The sequence below is a fragment of the Peromyscus eremicus genome, chromosome 3 (assembly GCF_949786415.1).
Source record: "Peromyscus eremicus chromosome 3, PerEre_H2_v1, whole genome shotgun sequence".
Classification (NCBI taxonomy): domain Eukaryota; kingdom Metazoa; phylum Chordata; class Mammalia; order Rodentia; family Cricetidae; genus Peromyscus; species Peromyscus eremicus.
In genome coordinates, this window is record NC_081418.1 from 96,114,829 (window position 1) to 96,135,002 (window position 20,174).

Below are 20,174 nucleotides of genomic sequence, written 5' to 3' on the forward strand. Positions count from 1 at the left end.
CACTGCTGCCCTGCTCAGTGGCACCTGAACTTTCCTGACTCAGGATGTGGTTTTCTCCATCACAGACAAGTTTGGGAGTTTTTCAGTTATACTGGTAGTTCCAAAAACCAAGCTTGTGTGCCAGGGAAGGAGCTGGTGGGCGTGGGGATGGATGGGTCTATAACTGGTCTCAGAAGAAGTACGGAGGGGTCCGAGGTGCCTGTGACCAGAGCTCTGCCCTGCTTCTTCTCTTAGGTGGTACAAGCTGCACTCCAAGCCAGGCAAGAAGGAGAAGGAGCGCGGTGAGATCCAGGTGACCATCCAGTTCACACGAAACAATCTGAGTGCCAGCATGTTCGACCTGTCCATGAAGGACAAGCCACGGTCCCCCTTCAGCAAGCTCAAGGACAAGGTGAAGGGCAAGAAGAAGTATGATCTAGAATCTGCCTCAGCTATTCTCCCAAGCAGCGCCCTGGAGGATCCTGAGCTGGGCAGCCTGGGCAAGATGGGCAAAGCCAAAGGTTTCTTCCTCCGCAGCAAGCTCCGCAAGTCCTCGCTCACACAGTCCAATACCTCGCTGGGCTCCGACAGCACCCTGTCCTCTACTAGCGGCAGCCTGGCCTACCAGGGCCCTGGAGCTGAGCTCCTCACCCGCTCACCAAGCCACAGCAGCTGGCTGTCCACTGAAGGGGGTGAGCAGGGAGAGGGGGTGGGCTCTTCCCAGGGGGTGAAGCAGGCCTCGGGCAGAGAAACAGGGCTCTTCTTTCCAGGTGCTGACGCGGTGCATGTTTCTTTTCCAGGCAGGGACTCTACACAGTCCCCCAAGCTGCTCACCCACAAGAGGACATACAGTGATGAGGCCAGCCAGCTACGTGCAGTTCCTCCCCGGGCTCTTCTTGAGCTCCAAGGCCATCTTGACGGTGCCTCCCGCTCTTCCCTCTGTGTCAATGGGAGCCATGTGTACAATGAGGAGCCTCAGCCTTCCTTACGACACCGCAGCTCCATCTCAGGCCCCTTTCCGCCCTCAACCTCCCAACACAGTGTCCCGCCTCGGCCCTCCGAGGAGGGGCCTCGGTCCTCAGATGACTCTTGGGGCAGAGGCAGCCGTGGCACCAGCAGCTCGGAGGCGGTGCCTGGACAGGAGGAACTGAGTGCTCAGGCCAAAGGGCTGGCCCTGGGGGCCGGTCGCTCTGGAGAGGAAGAGGGGGCCCGGCCTCCAGAGGGAAAACCAGTCCAAGTTGCGACACCCATGGTGGCATCCTCTGAGGCTGTGACGGAGAAGGAGCGGAAGCCCCGGATGGGGCTTTTCCACCACCACCACCACCAGGGCCTGAGCCGGAGTGAGCTGGGGCGCCGTGGCTCAGTTGGAGAGAAAGGGGGTCCTTCTCTGGGAGCCTCCCCGCACCACCCATCCACTGGGGAGGAAAAGGCCAAGAGTAGCTGGTTTGGCCTGAGAGAATCCAAGGAACCAACTCAGAAGCCCAGGTACATATTTAATAAGGCTACGTTTGCCCTGTGTGGAGGAGGTTGGGTGTTTGCCCCGGGGCCTGAGGCTGGGAGGAGCGGGAGCAGGCTTCCTGAGCTCTAGCTTTGCATGGTTAAATGGGGTAGCCTGTCTTCCTGAGCCGAGGCTCATATTGTGCCCACCGACACAGGTGAGTGGTAAGGACACAGTGCCCTGAGGGTCCTGTAGATCCAGGTGGGCCCAGGCCCTGATGCTTGAGTTGGTAGTGCAAAGGAAGAGGAAGGACATTCGTGTGCTTCTTGGTTTCCTGACCTCCGTCTCTTGAGACTGGAGATTGTGCCTCCAGACACCTTACCCTGTTTGAAGACAGATGACTTCCCCTGGCTGCCCACCTGGCTCCGGGGTCTTGTCCCCTTGAGGGACGGGAGTTCAGTAGTTGCTGCTGCATCCCTCCTCCTCACCCCTAGTCGCTTCCTAGCCTGGAAAGAGACCATAGCAACTCCCTTGAAATATGTCCGCCCACCAAGGCCTAGTGTTTCTTGACGCCTGTCAGGAGTGCTGGTGACTGCTGTTGGGAATGTGCCTAGTCCTCTCTGTCCCTTGGTCCTGGTCAGAGCCTCTGGCCCCCACCCTGTGTTATTCTGATATAGGGCGACTGCTGTATTGTTTGGCAGGGCCCTAAGGAGGGTCTCCGTGGGCAGGTCAGAAGTCTGTCTGTGCCCAGCATTGGTGGCAGTCTCACCTAGTGTCTTGAGGCCAGTTGTTTCTCCCCTCAGCAGTCTGCCTCTCCCATTCAGTGGGCACGGAGGAGGCCGGGCCCAGGTGTGACGATGCTACATCTGTTTCCCAGCAGAGGGGAAGGGCTGGACCTTATAGCTCTAGATTCTCTTCTCGTCTCCTTCTGTCTTCCATTTTCCTGCTTCTCTGACTCCTGACAGCCTCTCAGACTCCAGAAAACTCAGGTCATTGATGGACAGAAGGAAGAGGGGGTTTCTGGCCTGGCCTCGTTACAGGCCAGGTCCCTAAGCACCCTGCCTGCCTGCCTTGGGTCATCTATCTGTATGTAGGTGGCACTTCACAGCAGGCCCTGGGCCAAGCATCCAGGTAGAGTAAGAGGAGCCAGTCGCCTTCAGCACTCTAACCCTGGGTGCCTGGAGCAGGAGGGAAAGCTGGCCCAGGAGGAGCAATTGTGAGTTAGAATGCTGGATTAGAGTTCCAGGGAGAAAGCCGAGACACAAGACAGCTCAGGGCATTCCCTGCAGGTTAGAACCAGAACTGCTGTAACTAGTTACAGCTGGAGGATCTCTACTTGCCACCGGGAGAACCAGCCCACAGGCCTTGGGGCATAGGACCCTGTGCCCAGCGGCTGCTGTCACAAATCCTGAAAGTTTGAGTAAGGGCAGCGGCGCCCTCTAGTGACTGTGTGTGGCACTTGTGCTCCGTGGAGAGGCTGACTCTGTAGGTGAAGGTGGTGTTACAGAATTCAGTAGCTGCAAGATGATCCTCCTGATCCTCCTGACACACTGCGCCTCTGTTGACATGTGGCTGTTAGCCATGATCTCTACTGATGTGAGGCTGAGAGGAGTCGGAATGGACAATGCTTATCTGGGCTACAGGACCTGCTGAGCATTGGTCTGTGGCATGTCTGTGCCCTGTGCTTGAGTTAAGATAAGGCCACACATATTAGGTCCTCCTGTGCCAGAGTGCCTTGTTTTTTGTTCCTGTCTCTCACAGCAACCTTTGAATACAGGAAGGGATCAAATACTAATGCAAAAATATATTTAACTTGGGAAATCTGATGCAACAGAGAGCCAGGGGTGTTAGTAAATGGCATTTAGCACTTCGGTGTCTGCCCAGTCCCTCCAAGGTATGACAGACAGATGTTGGTGGTTGTAGAAAAAGTGGGTCATCTGGGGTGCCCTCTGGCTGGTGTCAGCATATTTCCTGTCCTATCTGTGGCTCTTTTCTCAGAATTGTTACTCTGTTAGCAGTGATCTGGTTTGAAGGATGATGTTAGGAACGCTGCTTAAGCTTAGAAGGCCCCTCGGTGTCTGTCTCCTCGTTTGTCCTAATGGTTTAGGATAAGCACACCTCCTGGACATGTTTCCTGGGAGTTGGGGCACATCTTAGGAGGTGTCAGGAGCTTCCAAAGCTCAGGAGGGATGTTGCCCGGGGGTACATTAACTACAGGTAGTGTCTCAAAGGCTGGCTTTAGCCTTTGAGGACTGGTGGGCAGGCTTCATAGAGCCACTTGCCACCCCTGTGACTAGTGTATGGAACACAGAGCGCATCTCATCCCAGGAAGCCCCAGCTAGTGGTGAAATCTGCTTTCCCCAGAGATGGCCCCAGCGTGTGGTTTTTAAGAAGGGCAGCTAGGAATGGTGGCACATGCCTGCAATCCCAGCACTCAGGAGGCCCTGGCAGGAGGATTGCTGTGAGTTTGGAGCCAACCTGGGCTCCACAGAGAGACACTATCTCAAAAAAACTTTAGAGGAGGGTGGGTGGGAGGAAGCACTGCAGTGAATCGGTGATTGACATCAAGTAGCAGGTCAACCAGTTGTCCTAAGGTTCCCACAGGCCCTGAAGCTTGTTTCCGTGGATTGAAGGGACAGGACTGCTTGATGTCTCACTTCCCTTCCCAATAGTTGGCCCTGAGGGAGACAAATCAGCAGGTGTTGTACCCTACTTGGGAGGGGGAGGCTGTGCCAGGCTGGCTGGATAGGCTCCAGGGTGCAGGGATGTTCTCAGGACACAACCTGCACAGAGGACCACACAAAGGAATGCTCTTCAGCTCTCTGTGCCGTGTGCAGTGGTAGGGCAGGAGCGATGATCTTCAGAACATGTGCTTGGTTGCTGTAGGGATGGCTCAGCTCTTAAAGGCTAGGCTTATAAAAAAAGAATGTGTGTCTGGTGTGGAGCAGAGAGAGTGAAGATGGAGAGGCTCTGAGGGTGAGAACAGGCAGGGCGTTAGCAAGCCCTGCTGGCTCTGGGAAACCTGCCGGGCCTGCTGCCTAGAACCCTGGCCTCAAGAGAGAGCCCTTTGCTGACTCCATACCAACCGGTTTGTGTGCATCTCTGGGGAACCGTGGTGGGGAGGAGGCTGCTGACAGAGCCTGGGGCTCCTGGTGGTGCTTCCCTGGTGCCCTTCTCCCTGAAGTCTGACTGGCAGCAGACTGCTGTGAGCCCGAGGGTGAGTGTGTGCAAGTGTGTGTGCGTTTGTCAGGCAGGGCTGAGCTTGCTGCTGTGCGTGCTGATGGGGGTCACTAGGGCTATCATCACGAGAGGCCTAGAGAGAGGCTGTGTTGTTCAGAGTTCAGAGCGCCCCAGCCCTGTTCCTGGGATGCAGCTTGAGTGCTATGGATGCTCCAAGCATGGCTGTGACCCATGGTGGTTAGTATGTTGCCTCTCATTCCCTTAACTTCCAAGAGTAGACTTGTGCCTCTGCCTTGGGACCTGCCAGGAATGAAGGGAGAGGAGACATTTGTGGGAGTTGGGACCCCAGGCACAGAGTTCTCCGCTTTCAGTGTCCTGCGCCTGTCTGGAGAAGCAGAACAGGGCTGGGAGCTGGAGGTGGGACATGAGAACTTTGCCTCCCTTCCCTCTCCATCTCTGCCTAGAGGTGGGGATCAGACTAAGAATCTACCCTCCAGCTTGGTTGGAACTATTCTAGGGGAGAAATAAGGTCACAAGAATCTTTGAAAGCTGGGTATTTTAAAATTACCTTTTGTTGTTGTTTTATTTTGAGACAGGGTGTCACCCTGTAGCTCTGGCTGCCCGGGAGCTTGTTATAGAGACCAGCTGGCCTCAACTCAGAAAAATCTCCTGCCTCCTTGTGCCTCTGCTTCCCGAGTGCTGTTTAAAGGTGTGCGCCACCACGCCTAGGCTTTATTTATTTTTTCTTTTTAAAGACAGGGACTCAATCTATCACAGATTGCCTTTGAATTTGCTGTGTATTGAGGATGATCTTGGGGGGTTGGGGATTTAGCTCAGTGGTAGAGTGCTTGCCTAGCAAGTGCAAGGCCCTGGGTTTGGTCCTCAGATGGGGGGGGGGATGATCTTGGTCTTCTGGTCCTCCTCCCCAGTGCTAGGATTACGGGATTGTGCTACCATGCCTGGTTAATGCAGTGCTGGGGATAGGACCCAGAGCTTCATGCATGTTGGGCAAGCATGCTGCCACCTGAATCATAGCCCCAGCCTCCTTTAAAATGTTTTGGTTTATTAAGACAAGGTGTCATGTAGCCCAGGCTGACTCTGTAGGTGAAGATGACAGCATGCTTCTGATCCTCCTGCTTTCACACCCCCAGTGCCAGGGCATGCACCACCTTGTTCAGCTCTGAAAGCTCAGTTCCTAGGAGATTCTGACTGCGTCCTGCTGAGGAGGCTCACCTCTTCCTCCATGCTTGTGTTTGGAGCCCCTCTGCCTTGGTGGACCTGGACTCTTTCCTGTTGCTTATCAGGCCCTATGTACAACCTGCCTAGTCTAGACCTTGAGTTCCTGCAAGAGCGTGGCAAGCTCCAGAAAGCTCAGCCTCTGCCCTCCTGCCACAACCCACCTCTTCTCATGACTGGCTTGCAGAGATGCCTCGGGTCACCCCCAGTACCTTCTGTGAAGTTGCTGGATGAGTGGGAAAGATGGATAGGAGGAGGTTCCCTGGATGCTCTCATTTAGGTAGGAGGGGTGAAGTAAGAAGGTCCCAGGAACTTGGAGAAGTGAAAAGCTGCCTGTGAGGAGGAACCCTGCTGGATAGCAGGGGTGAGGCTGCCAAGGTTGGGGTCTGACTGCAAGTCAGGCCACTGCCAGTCGGCTCACACCGGAGTGTTTGGTTTGCTTTTCTCTCTTCGTGTGTTCTAGACTCTGTCTGTCCTGGGGAAGCGAAGGCTTAGTTCAGTGTGTACCCCTTTATCTCATCTCCAGAGGCTGGCCCACAGAGGGGTCAAGTGAGGGTGCTGTCAGCTGGCAGGAGGTGTGCCCGCAGATGCCATGTGCTCCTTAGCCAGTTCTTCTGCTCCCTCCCCATGAAACAAAAGGGGTGAGCTCTCTCGGACACCCTGTCATGCCGGATGACAGCCCCATCCTTACCCTTTCCTGCAAGAGCGCGGTGGAACATCGTCTCTTTCGGGTTGCAGTCCCGGGTACCCTGCTTGGTTCTCTCAATGCTGTCTTTGTCCACGAGCTCTCCCGGGATCCTTCCCTTTGGTACCTCATCATAGTGGGGTCTTCCTTCATTTGGTCCCTGGGTCATGTGGCTGCATAGAGCCCGTGTGATGGATGGTGTGGCACCTGGCCTGGAGGTGGGGGTAGGGATGGTACTTGGCAGGGATGTTTCCAGTCTTAGCATTAACCAGGAGGCTCATGGTTTTGTCTTCTCCACAGCCTGGACGTGTCTCCTCAGGTAGAATCTGACCCAGCTGCTCCTCCTCACCCCTGCTCCCCCCAGGCTCTGGCCCCCCCCACTCCTGCTCCCGCTGCTGCTCCCATGCTAAGCACTAACCTTTTTGCAGCCACCTCCCCTGCTGCTGCCACTGCCGCTGCTGCCACCGTTGTCCCCGAAGCCACCCCCTCTGGATTCTTGGGGGTCACCAACCCGTTCTTCACCTCCTTGCAGAGCAACCCCTTCTTCGAGGAGCTCAAAGCCGACATAGCACTAAATTCTCCTTCACCTGCTCCCTCTCTCCCCAGTGCCTCGAGGGCCAGCCTGGCCCCCCTGGCCTCCCCTGGGAAAGCCCTGCCTGAGTGGGACGACACCTTCAACATCTTTGCTGCTGGCAGGCTGCAGCCAGAGGCCAGGAGTGAGATTCTGGCCCTGGCAGGAGTGGGGCTGCAGGAGGATGGGCTGCAAGACCCAGGCCCTGGGACCATGGCAGTGAGAGCAGCAGAGCCCCAGAGAGAACCTGGGGGAGAAAGAGGTGGAAGCAGCGTGCGGCCGGAGCCCAGGGTGCCTGTGGACTCGGGACCGGACCAGCCGAGCTCAAGTGTGTCTGACCCAGGACTCCTTGGGTCTTCAGGGACTGGCCCACCCTCCAGAGCAGCCCAGTTGCCCCTGAGAACTTCAGCCTCAACCCCAGACCGGGAGCTTCCTGCCTCAGAAGTGGGAGCCGCGCAGAGTCCAGCAGACAGCGGAGCATCTCTGTTCAGTTCCCCAGAAGTACTCAGTGTGTGGGAGAGACTTCCTGGGGACCAGGATGAGGAGGCTCCCCGAGATGGAAGCCAGCTTTTCCAGGAGCTGAACACAGTGGAGGATTCCTGGCCTTGGGATGTGATCACCATTTCTCCTACGGCAGAGGTTGCTTCATCCATCATGCAGGGAGAATCCGACGAGGTGCCTCCTCCCAAGGCGCAGCCTGAATCACCAGTTGCTGTGCGCCCTATGGAGAGCAAGGGGCACCCTGCATTGCAGCTGGAGCCAGAGCCTGAGCAGGGATTGGATGAGGGGTCATGGCCTGGCCCGCCACCTCCCAAGCCACCACGCCTCTTCACACCTACAAATTCCCAGGTGGAGGAGGAGGAAGAAGAGGAGGACCAAGAGGAGGAAGAGAATGCTACAGGGGGTCTGAAAAGCGGGGGGCCAGGGATAGAAGAAGATACCACCCCAAGTGCATTGATTGTTGGTCCCCAAGAGTCTAAGGAGGAGGGGGTAAATCCAGAGTTGGAGGAATTGCACAGCCTGCCCTCTGGGACCCTGATGGGTGAGCCAGAACTTGAAGAACTAGTAGGAGATACTGATGCTCCTGGGTCTGGGGCCTGTCCACCTAGGCCCACCAGCTACCTTGAGGGGCCCATCCCTAGATCCCATAGCCCAGCCAGCTCAACTCTGCTGAGCCAGATGGTCTGGGGGACTTCAGATACAGGTGAGAGCCTTGAAACCCAGAGCCAGGAGCTAGTCAAAGAGGGGTTTGGACCCCAGCAGGCTGATGTGTGGGCCTCAGAGGAGGAGGAGGAGGAGGATGCCTTGAATCCCTTCTTATGTCAGGAGAGCCAAGATCCCCCCAGCCTCCCATCTGTATCACCACCAGGGTCAAGGGGATCCTCTGTCCACTCTGGTCCAGAAGAGTTGCCCACACCCCCAGAACCTGCCTTCCCACCTCCCCCTCTCCCACCGTGGGCCAGCCACCGCCATGGGGTGCCAGGCCCTCCATGCCCTCCCCTTCCTGTAGCCTGGCCCTTGACCTCTGCTTCCTCACCTCCCGAGGAGTCAGCTTCACCCCTTGGTCCCCTTGAGCTCTCCCCCACTGGGGGCTCCCCTACACCATATGGGGAAGACCACGCTGCAGCCACCCCAGCCTCCCCGCTTGTGCTTCTGCCCTTGGAGACACGACCAGCTGAGGAGCCCCAGCCCAGTGGCAGGTGAGCATCCACTCAGAACCCTCCCCAGGAGGAAAGGGGCGGGGCATAGTGACACAGGAGTAGAAATGCTGCACAGTCCAGCTTCATCTTTGCCAAGGGCACATGGTAAGGGTCTGCTCTCTTTGGAGGCAAGTGGTGAAGGCTTCGAAGCCACGAGCTTCGGTAGGACCAGCTCTGAAGCTCTTCATTTTATGTATAGGACCTTACACCATCAGGGTGGCCCCACGAGCTGGGGGTTTGGGAAATAGCACCCAACAAGGACAGGGGTTGAGGAATGAGGTTCAGGGGAGTCAACATGCCCTGGCAGGAGATGGGAGTGAAAGCTGCATGTGCTGTACAGAGATGCCATGGTTGGGGGAGTGGGGTTCCACAGAGGGTCGATTCTTCTTCAGGCCTTGGGTGTATTAACAGGTAGCAGTGGTCCCACAGCAGGTTGCTGTCCAGACAGGGTGAAGAAGCAGAGGGCTGGCCTTAGAGGAAGCTGAAGACAGGCTCAGAAGAAAGGAAAGGGAGCTTTCCTTAAGTGCTTTCCACACCCATAACCCTTAGAAAAGGCTTTCCAGCTGCAGCAGCTGCCTCACTGGCTTGCCTTGTCATTGGTTTTCTGGGCTGGGCTCCCATCCATTTAGGACAGCTGAATGGACAGCTGATGCCTGTGTGGCTTGGTCTCTATGGCATTAGGCCTTGGGCAGAACAGAGAGGCTAAGACCTCACCAGAGGTGTTGATGAGGCAAGGGTGATGAGAGCTGAGGTCGGGAGCCCTGGGATCAAGTCTCAGTGGGTGTGGCTTAGCAAGGGCAGCAGAGCTCAGAGGGACAGCAGTTTTCTAGGGGCCTGATCGAAGGTGAAGGTGGGGGTGCTCCTCAGATCGAGCCCTAACCTCTGTGAGGACCCCAGCCTGCTCAGGCACCTGCTGGCTCATATGTTCAGTTGCTCAGGGTTGCTGAGCATCTGTTTTGTGCCAGACCCAACGAATTCCCAGTCCAGGTGGGTGAAGAGGGAGATTTCAGTAAGGGAAGCGGTAGGGCTTGCCAGTGACTCCCAAGAAATCAGGTCAGGGAGGGAATTTGACTCCCTAGTGATGGATGGGGCTATGCCCCCCTGTGGGGAGAAGGAGCTGGTGGCTCTGGTTTCCTCATTTCCTGATGACAGTGTCTTCATCTGACCCATGTCTTGCAGTATAACCTCTATTTATACTCACTACTTACAGGGTTCCTTTTACAGAACTGCTTTCATTTCATGTCTATATGGAGCATGGCCTTAAAGTGATGGGTGCACAGAGTTGCTTCCATTTCTCAGATGAGTGGGGATCAGGCTGAGAGCCCAGCCCTCCAGCTACTTCCTGAGGGGGTACCTCCATGAATCAAGGGGTGACTCTTCAGACAGGTGGCCTTAGAGCTACTTTCCTGCCATCTCCAATGCAGACCCCAAGGTGACAGGACTGCTCTGCCCTGTGTGGGGATTTGATGTGTTTTCATATTTGTGAGACTAAGCACCAGCCCTGTCCTGAGGAGCAGTGCTGTTTCTTGGGGTTGGCCTGAGCCTAAGTCATGGCTGAGACTAAGTGGCTTTGCTTCCTATTCATTGCCTGAAGGCCTGAGGCCCCTGTAGGGTGAGAGTGGATTTCTGAGGTTCCCCGAGGTCAGGTTAGCTGATTTATGGGCCTGCTGCTTACAACATACATAACGAGGTGCTAAGGCACCCCAGGAGAGGGTTATCTTAGCTTCAGGGAATCAGTCGGCTTCCTGGAGGAGGTGGCCACTCATAGTTTTGAAACAGTAGTAAGAACTAAGATTTTAGAAGGGAGGGAAGTACCCCCAGGTAGAGGGGTGTGTGTGTGTGTGTGTGTGTGTGTGTGTGTGTGTGTGTGTGTGTGTATTTTCTGGAGGGGGGAGCTGTTGTTGAGGCAGCTAGTGGAGCCTGGGTCCTGATCCTTCCCCTTCTACTGTTCTCTTTGTACAGATGTGCACCACCACATCTAGCTAGAAATAGTTTTTGTAAGGGTTGAAAGATCATCGTAGTTTATGACTGGCGGGGTGGAGCTGTGGGCCAGGAGGCAGAGCAGAGCCAGGTCGTCTTAGAGTGACCTTATCTAGAAAGGAGCCATTAAAGGAACTGTCCGAAGTGGAAAGCCATTGATTGTCCTTTAGCAGATAGGGTGCAGCCAGGAGAGGAGAGGATGGTGGAAGCTGAAGAGGGCACGTTGGAGGGCCTCCCAGGGGCCTGCTGCTGGAAAAGGCGGGTGTGAGGGAAACTTGGTATATAGCTAGGTGGACCCCAGGGACGCAGCTGGCCTTGAGGTAACAACTGGGCTGCAGCTGGGGAGATACGGGATGTCCAGGAGGAGAGAGAAGCCAGGGAGCTAGCAGCTCAGCCTGAGAAGAGGCTGGTAGAGGTCAGGACCCTAGCTTCGGTCTTGAAGAAGGAGAGAGGTATGTGGCTGTGAGCTCTGAGAGGTGAAGGAGAGGATCCAGCAAGTTCACTTGGCCTGGGCTAGCAGCACTGTGTTGGCTTAAGTACTCAAGGTGAGAAGTTCGAAACTGAAGGCAGTCGGTCCCCAGGCTCTGGGCAGGGTTGTGAGAAGAGGACAGGTCCAGGTCGAGACGAGTTTTGCAGGCCTGTCCCGAGGCTGATGGTAAGCCCCCAGCAGAGAGGTGATGACGAGGAAGCACCACCGGTTTAACCCTAACATTCTCGTACTCAGTCTTGACTGCTGGGAAACTGAGAAAGTAGAGAAGATGAGGAGGAGATGGCTGGCAAAGACTGGTACAGGCACAGGAGTCTGTAGGCCAGTAGTCCGTGCTGGAGTGAAGCTGGTGGGCTGAGGTGCACAGGACGCTGTGCCCTGGGGACATCAGCTCTTCAGCAGGTCAGGTGGCCATGCAGAGACAGTGACTCCACCCTCGTGCCACCCTTCCCTCCCCGCAGCTCACCTCCTTTTGGTCTTTGCAGTCCCCATCCTGTGAAGCCCCTCAGCGCTGCCCCTGTGGAGGCCAGCCCCGACAGGAAACAGCCCCGCACCAGCCTGAGCTCAGCCCTGAGCAGCGGACTGGAGAAGCTCAAAACCGTCACCTCTGGCAGCATCCAGTCTGTGGTTCCAGCATCTCAGCTTGGCCCAACTGTGGACACCAAGAGGCTGAAGGTGAGGCTCAGCAGGGTGTTAGGAGGGACCCGAGAGAACAGGGGGTACGATGGAGAGAGGCCGAGTGAGGTGCGAAGGGCAGAGCAGGTAGCTGGCAGTTCCCCATGCCACAGCTCTGAAGTGGGGAGGATATCTCTGGCTTTAGAGATGGGCTGCTGCAGAGTCTGAGGTTCTACAGTGCGGAAACAGGTTTTGGTGGGCTAGCTGGTGGAAGGTCTGGCCTCCCTTTCTTAGTTCCATCTTGTCTGGCCATAGGAATCTGCTGTGCTGGACCAGTCGGCCAAGTACTATCACCTGACTCATGATGAGCTCATTGGCCTGCTCCTGCAGCGTGAGCGTGAGCTGAGCCAGAGAGACGAGCATGTCCAGGAGCTGGAGAGCTACATCGACCGGCTGCTGGTGAGGATCATGGAGACCTCGCCCACGCTGCTGCAGATCTCCCCTGCCCCCCACAAGTAACCCTTCCCTCCATCCCTGGAGGGTTGGTGAGGGCCAGTGTAATGCCCTCCACTGACTACTCACCTGAGTAGGGCACAGTCTGCTCTCATGGTCACTCTCTGCACCCCTCCCCATCCTGCCTCTGCTGGGGTTGCTGGAAGGGGCCCCTTTGAACTCCCACTAGAGCCCTGGGTCTTTCCTACCTGCCCATTTCACACTAGTAGCTTTGGGGCCCCCCAGAGAATTGGAACAAGGATGTCAGCTGTCGAGATGGAGCAGGAGTGAGCTGTGGGTTCTGGGGTGAGCTGTGGTATCTAGGGCAACACTGCGCCAGCACAGATTTAAATCACCCCATGGGGTTGGCCGGTTGTTTTCTTCTTGGCCGATCGTGCTGGAGGTCCTCCTGGTATTGACTGGGACTGGGATGGAGACCAAGCTGCTTGCTTGTCTGTGCGCTGTAGACAACCAGGGCACCTACACCTCAACCTTGTGCCTGTACCCTAAGAGTAGGGAGCCTGTGTGTTTAGTCTTGTCTCTTTCTGTCTGGGGCTGTGTGTGGAGCATGTATACAGGGTGGTGGTGGTGGTGGTGGTGGTGGTGATGGTGGTGGTGGTGGTGGTGATGGTGGTGATGTGTGTCTTTGTGTTCTTCAGCTGCTCCCTGCTCCTCTTCAGACCCCCCACTCCATGTCCCAGTGGTGATGGGTGGTGGGCCTGGGTGCAGGGAGGATGGCTCCTTGCTCCTGAGGTTCTCCCTACCTCCCTAACATGAGACCCTCCAGGGTGGGGCTTTGGGCTGCTCATGTTATGGGGATCAGGCCTCCATGTCTGTTGTGACTACTTGTCCAGATGCCAAAACTGTGCTGCTGTGGGGTCAGAACTTTTGGAAACCAATTAAAATGTGCCTTTTGTGGGTGAGGACAAGAGCCTCTGGATGTAGACCACTCTGGCTGTGGTGTCCCCTCCCTCCTATTGAGCACATGGAAATGGCTGTTAAGGTCCTGAACGGGGAATGTGGACCAGGCTTTGTGCTTCCCTAAGAAGTACCTCAGCTAAGGCTCTGGCCAACCTGCTGCCACCTCCTAAGTCTTCTTCCCACCTCCTCCACCTTCCTTGACCCCCATTCAGAGCATCCTGGGATAAAAATCTAGTGCACAGTAAGCCTGGGGCTACCCTGCATCTTATTGTGTCTGGCCTTGAGTCCCAGCCGTGCTGGACCAGAGGGCGTGTCTGGGAAGTGGGAGGCTTCACTCTGCCTTAGGAGACCTGTACTTAGGAAATGCCTTGGCTCTCCAGCTGTTCTGTAAGCTGCTGTGCAGCCTCCCTCTTGCTCACCAACCCCTTCTGTCTTTCCTGGCTTGGCTGAAGTGCATTTTGAAGCCAAGTATTTACCCTGTGGTCCAGCTTCTTCTTTGCTTGTGAATAAAGCAGGTCTCCCCATGGCATCTGCAGGGGTCCTTGGTGGCTGTGCATTAGCAAAAAGTATGTGTGAAGGAGGTGAGATGCTGAAAAAAGATGCTTTGGGCCCGGTGGAAAGGCAACAACTGTTTCTTCATGGCAGGGTCATGAGTTCACTCAGAACACTTCAGGAGGTATGCTCTGTGGATGTCAGTCTTCTGCCAGCATAGAGCAGACAAACCCCACAACGGCCCCCACAGTACAGTTCAACTCTAGGTCAACTCAGAAATGAAGAAAGTAGCCACCAGTTTCCAGGGTTTTGACCACATGGTGGGGGGTCATTGGGCGTTGGAGAGAGCCTCTTGAGGAAGTGAATCCCTCTGCTAGGCATGCCTCTGAGCTCATTTGGTTCTGGCCCTGTCCCTTGTCCTTCGCCCGTCCCTGCTGTTTGGTCTTCCTGTGTGGCCAGGGCAGGGGTGTCTCAGGAGAGGCTCTGAACTGAAGCCAGGGTTTTGCTTGTGTCTGCTCCATACCACACATTGCAGAGTGCGGCTGGCAGACAGTGAGCAGGCACAGATCTGCTCTGCCATTGGTCTTCCTAGTTGAAACTCCTGTCTATAAAGAGCTTGTTCTTCATGTTTTGAGCACTTTATGAAGAATAAAAAGTTCGTGTACCACAGCAGGCCTGGTGTGTTCCTGTTTTGAAATGAACGGGTGAAGGGGACTGCCTGTGGGCGAAGGTAGTGCTTCCTGGGGTGCCTGGTTCACTGGGCACTGACCATGGGCATAAATCCAGTGAGTGCCGTGGGGGAAAAAAGAGGGCAAAACTTGTGATTTCTGTTCTGAAGCCACAGAGTTTAGTAAGAGGAGATAGGATACAAACCAAAAATAAAAACGGTTCTTTGGTTAGCCATCGTCTCTCCCCAGCTTTAGGATCATTTGTGAGTGCTGTTCCTTGTGGCTCAGCTATTAGTGAGTGGATGGGCACTTGGGCCACCTACCGCTCATGCAGTGTCCAGAAGGACAGGAGGGAAACCTCAATCTGAATCCCATCCTGAGATGGAGACTTCCCTAGAATCGAGTAGTTTTGTCCTGGGAGACCAGCGTCTCCCCACCCATCTATGCCCAGGCTGGCTCATCAACCAGATAAGTAAGCTGGGACTGCAGTGGCCATTCCTCACCATTCTGCAGGAGTATGTGTTTATTACCCAGTGTGCTCTGCAGCTCCCAGTGAATCACTGTTGCTGGTCCTTGATAATTAGCCTCGGGAGGGAACTTCCTTGTGTCAAAAAAAGGAGGGGGGGGGTCTCTCAGGATGCTTAAGTCGCTTAATACATCTGAGTTCTAGTATAGGTCCTCCCATACCTGCATTGAAGATTTATCCAACCAAAATCATCCCTCCCCCACCACACCATTAGAAAGATATTTAAGCCCATAGTTGGTCGGCTAGCTGACACCTATAATTCCAGGACTTGGGAGGCAGAGGAAGAAGGATCACAAGTTTGAGGGCAGCCTGTGCTACATAGTTCCAGGCTAGCCTGAGCTACATGGAAGTAGGCAAAACAGAGTGTCATGTGGTTACAGAATCCTGAAGCGGATTTTGGGGAAGTAGAGTGATGGAATCGATGAATGCTTAAGCAGAGCCTAGAAAAAACTGCATCAAACCATGGTAAAAGTATGAGTAGAATGTTCAAGGGTCATAGTAGCTTGAGCAGGGCTTGTTTAAGAGAGTGGCAGAGTGACAGAATGGCTGGAGGCAGGGTTATGATAGAAGAAACGGCAGGAAAATCCCGCAGTGCGACTCCTTGCTGAAGGCCTTCTGAATTAACCCCACTCGGCCTGGAGTCCTTGTCTATTTGATCCCTGGTTAGGCCCGCGTTTGTTGGACGTTCCTAGTCCTAAAATTCAGGGCCGCGAGTATACCCGCACCTGCACACGTTCCTAAGATTGCCGGTGCCTGCTGCTTTCGCGGCTGGAACCGAAACCAGGTCTGCGTGGGTGCAGCTCTCCGCAGTCTCGGGTTGTCAGGCTCAGAGCTGAGGAAAACTACACTCCCCACAAGGCCCTGCGCGCCCTTCTTGCTGCGGTTGCTCACGGCCAATCGGGAGAGGCAACTGTGGCGGGGGCCGAGGAGGGACATTTTAAAAGGGCTGGAGATTGCGGGCGTCAGTGGCCATGGCGGATACAGCGACCACAACCTCGGCGGCGGCGGCCAGTCCTGCAAACGCTTCCACCGATGCTCCCCCTTTCCAGCTGGGCAAGCCTCGCTTCCAGCAGGTGAGGCCCGGGCTGCGGCCCGCGGGTGGGAGGGAGGCACAGGGGAGGGGTTCGAGCCAAGTCTCCTGCAAAGTCACTTCAGCCCGAGGGTCTCCAACCCGCGGCCACCAGAGCCTACAGCTAGTGCGGGGACCTCGGCTGTAGCCGCTCTTTTCCCATTGGTCAACCGGATAGGCGAGGTCTCCCACCCTGGCTTCTTATTGGCGGGTGGCGCAGTCACTCCTCGGATACCCGCGCCCTGCCACCGCCCCCGTCCGCGTCGCGCGGTGATTGGCCACGCGGGTCGCGGGTCCCGGGTCCGAGTGGCTCTGAAGGGTCACTCTGGCAAGTGCGCCTTAGGCGCAAAGTTCCAGTCCTGTGCTGCATGGGCAGGTGGTGTAGCTGGGACGCTTCTCAACTTCTTCCCGAGTGGGACTGACCTTCCTTGTGAGCTGCGGGACAGTCGCGGGGCAAAACTCCCTGGTCACGCCCCACGGTCACGCTCCGGTTCCTCGACCTCCAGCAGGGTGCTACGTGCACCCCAGGATGGGACCGCGTGCACGGATGCAGCGACCCGATCCCTATCTCCGGGTCGGGGCTTCAGTGACGAGACCAGCCGGCCTCCTAATGCGCTCTGCGAGGATGTGGCTGGGACGCGGGAGAGAGCCGGGTGCGGGGAAACGCTGTGTCATCCTCGGGAGCCGCCGCGCTCCTCCCGAGGGTCCCGAGCGTGCCCTAGTCCCGCACTCGTTGCTTCCTGGCGCCGCGCAGCGCTGGCCCCCATCCACACCCGCTTGGGCTCTTCGGGGTGCACCGTGACTGTGGTTAGCCTAACCCCGGGACACACAAACCTAGGAACCCGGCAGGGCATCACTAACTCGGCCACGGAACCGGAGATCCAGGTCTGTGAGCCAGGGGCCTGGCGGCACAGTTCCAACGCCGCAGACCCTCCGGCTGCTTCCAGAGCTGAAGTGAGCCTGGCCTTGCCAGGAGTAGGGGTAGCAGATGTGCTAGAGAGAACTTTGAAGGAAGAAATGAAATACTACAAAGGTGGGGGGCAGTGGCTTTTTTAGAGGGGGGTGGGCGTGGAGGTGAGACTGGGTTCAAATTCAGCCCCCAACTTCACTGAGCTGAGCTTTCTGAGAATATGTCCCTGGAGTTTTTAAATGGGACTTGATTTCTTTTAAAAATAGACTGTCTCAGCATGGAGGAATCTGGAGAGACTTAATGTCTCAGTAGTGTAAAATGCCTCCTATGGCGACGCGGTTAGGGGTGCCTGTACCTGGCCTTAAGTGACTCTCCATTTGTCTCCACCCCCCATTCTGCTCATCCTTCAGCCAGGCAGGCACCCCCCCCGCTGGGAAACACTTGCTGTCTTTGGAACCACCACCCCGTGGTCCTATCAGAACGCCAAACTCCCTCCCGCACCGCACCCGCAGTGGGAATCTCGCAGCTTACTCTTCGGTAGTATTCCCTGTGGCCTTCAACTCTGAGAAAAGGGGTTGATCTTACCCCGGGGCAGTTAGGCTTTCATAACATGCCCTGAGTAAGGGTTTCTTTCCCTGGTGTCTGGTATCTGGGTGGCACTTGGGACATTTATTTACTCAACAGACATTACTGAGTACCTTTTATTGGCTTTCTGCACTGGGCTATTTGCTCTGATCACCAGTGGAGTGAGTGTGTTTGAGGAAGGTTAGTGCCTGCAGTCGTTCATATCTGTCACCTCTAGAAGTGAAGTATGCGGTAACCTCGGCGGAGGCTCCCATTGCTGCCAGCATAGTGGCCTGATAAGAAAGGGTGCTCAGTGGATCTGATTCACGCATGCTGAGAACTTCTCTTTCCTCCACATCTGCCCCTCCCTCTGCAAACAGCTCAGCCGGCCACCCAAGTGCTGGAGTCATAAACCTAGATTCTATACTTCCTAGCCCCTTCAGTCCAGCTAGAGCTGTGACAGCTTCTCCCCAACAAGTCTTGTAGCTGCCCTCTCCAAGGCTAAGTCAGACTCTGTCATCTATTTCTTCGGCCAATATGGGAGCCCCTGACAGGTCCCCGGCTTCCAGTTCTGCTCTGGCCCTCTTCCAATCCTTCCCTTTTCTCTAAGGCAGACTCCCAGCAATGCGGGTCTGATCAGGTGATTCCCATACAGGCAGCATCCTTAAACACCCTGCAGTGGGTTTCTCTACTTTTGAGGTACAGACTGAGAATCTGAAGGGACCCAAAGTTCTGCAGGGCCCACTCTTGGACACTTGACTCTCCACTTGCACCCTTCTTTCCACCATACTGGTTTTTTTTTTTCAGCCCTCAGACCTATCCTGTTCCTTCCCGTGCCTGGGTCATCCCCTGGAACATCTCTTGTCCCAGCTCTCAACTCCCCCCCCACCCCCATGCCTGCATTATCCACAAAGCATTGTTTCCTGGAAGGAGCCTCATGCCCCTGGCTTCTTTATTACCATATGTTTCCACTTTTGATCATATACTCCATGGGATCAGGGATTGTGCCTACCTTGTCGTGGTGTTCCCCTCTGCTGTGAGGTTATCACATTAGCATAGTGTCTGGTGGCCAAAGGATGTCACAGAGCTTTATGAGTGAGGCTCTGCAGTGGGGTTTGTGGAATTGAATGGAATTGACTTACAAGTCTGTGATTGGACCGATTGGCCAAATTTTATCTAAATTGTGTCCTTTAGGAATCTTGTAAAATGGCAACATTGTTCCACTCTTTAAGAGGTAATTCTAAAGGCACAGTAGTTTGTTACATATATTCTGAGTAGGCAGGGTCTGAGGATGACCTTGGATATCTGATCCTCCTGTCTCTACCTCCTTGCCCGGGCCCAGCCATCTTCATCCCGGTCCTTGGTCCTGTTCTCAGTGTTTGGCACACAGTAGGTGTCTAATGACTGCTGATAATAGCCTTCACTGGCCTGGCAGATGTCTGCGGACAGTGGTTCATTAACCATAGTCCAGTCCCAGAGCTCACTCAGGGAGCACCCTCAGATCCCCACCTAGTCTCAGCTTCCCCCCACTCCAGAGTCTCATGAAGTCCATATTGTCTTCAAACTTACCATGTAGTCAAGGTTGACCCTGAACTTCTGATCTGCCTGCCTCCACCTCTGTAGTGCAGGGATTACAGGCATTCAACACCACACCTAGTTTTATGGGGTACTGGGGGCCAAGCCCACGGCCTTGTGCGTGCTAGGCAAACATTCTATCCACTGAGCTACAGCCCTAGTGCTTTTAGTAGGATCGGGAACTGAGGTCTTCCTTCCTCTCTGGAAGTCCTTCCTTCTCTGCTCAACTCTCTATGAAGGAAGGTAGGGGGAGGGGCAGGACTGAGCAGGATCAGCGTGTAGAGAAAGGGTGACGGAGGGGTTTTGTCTATGGCTATTTTTCTCTCCATAAGATGATGCTGGTGGCCAAGCATCTGCCCCTGCCCCTCTGCACATTGGCTTATGAAAATTTTATGGCCCTTTGTGACAGGTACAATGTCCTCTAGTTTTCAGGTGAGACGCTGCAGTTCACAGACAGATTCAGTGGCTTCCCAGGCAGCCTAGCTCCAGAGTCCAGGCTGACTTATTTACTGTCACTTTTTTTTTTTTAATTAATGTTTTACGGCCTTCTAAAGCAAACAGAAAGGGATCCAATGAGGCAGGTCAGCACTTCACATGGCTGCCGTCCTGTGGGCAGGACAAAGGGACTTGTGTCATGGAGAGAGATCTGCATGTTATGCCAGTGGTCCTTATTCCGGAGGTTTTCACCCACAAAGCCAGAGCCTTTCATCTTCCAACGCCTGGCTGCCCATCATCCAACACCAGCTTTGCCGGTTTAAGGCCGGCCTACTCCACCTGTGTTCCTCCCCACTCACAGCCAGCGAGTCGCTTTGAAGTAAACCTGAACATCCTGTCACTTCCTTCACTCACTAGACGGCGGGTATATCTAAAAACGAGGATTTGTGCGTGCGTGTTGTGTGAGTGTATGGCATTTGTGTTCCCCTGTGTGTGGAGACCAGAGGAAAACTTCAGCTGTGCTTCCTCAGGTACCATATCCAGCTTTTAAAAAAATGCTTTAGATTTGTAGAAGTTAAAATAAAGAATTCCTGAACAACTCTCACACAAGGTCCCTTAATATCTCACAGAGCCAAGGTCCATCTGTCAAAA

General features: G+C 55.1%; 2 protein-coding genes across 5 annotated transcripts in view; both read left to right on the plus strand.

Moving 5' to 3' along the window:
* The window catches only part of Rab11fip5 (RAB11 family interacting protein 5), a 40,630-nt gene extending 26,185 nt beyond the window's left edge, over positions 1-14,445 (plus strand). The window contains exons 2-6 of one of the 3 annotated variants that reach the window (XM_059258080.1): positions 235-671; positions 780-1,464; positions 6,819-8,789; positions 11,742-11,931; positions 12,187-14,445. In XM_059258080.1, the coding sequence (XP_059114063.1) occupies positions 235-671; positions 780-1,464; positions 6,819-8,789; positions 11,742-11,931; positions 12,187-12,390 (3,487 nt within the window). In that variant the 3' untranslated portion in view covers positions 12,391-14,445. The remainder of the gene's footprint in view (positions 1-234; positions 672-779; positions 1,465-6,818; positions 8,790-11,741; positions 11,932-12,186) is intronic. The other 2 variants (XM_059258081.1, XM_059258082.1) reach the window with 2 other exon arrangements.
* A 1,481-nt stretch (positions 14,446-15,926) lies between these two features.
* The window catches only part of Sfxn5 (sideroflexin 5), a 126,005-nt gene continuing 121,757 nt past the window's right edge, over positions 15,927-20,174 (plus strand). For both annotated transcript variants that reach the window (XM_059256762.1, XM_059256763.1), the window contains exon 1: positions 15,927-16,043. In XM_059256762.1, the coding sequence (XP_059112745.1) occupies positions 15,942-16,043 (102 nt within the window). In that variant the 5' untranslated portion in view covers positions 15,927-15,941. The remainder of the gene's footprint in view (positions 16,044-20,174) is intronic.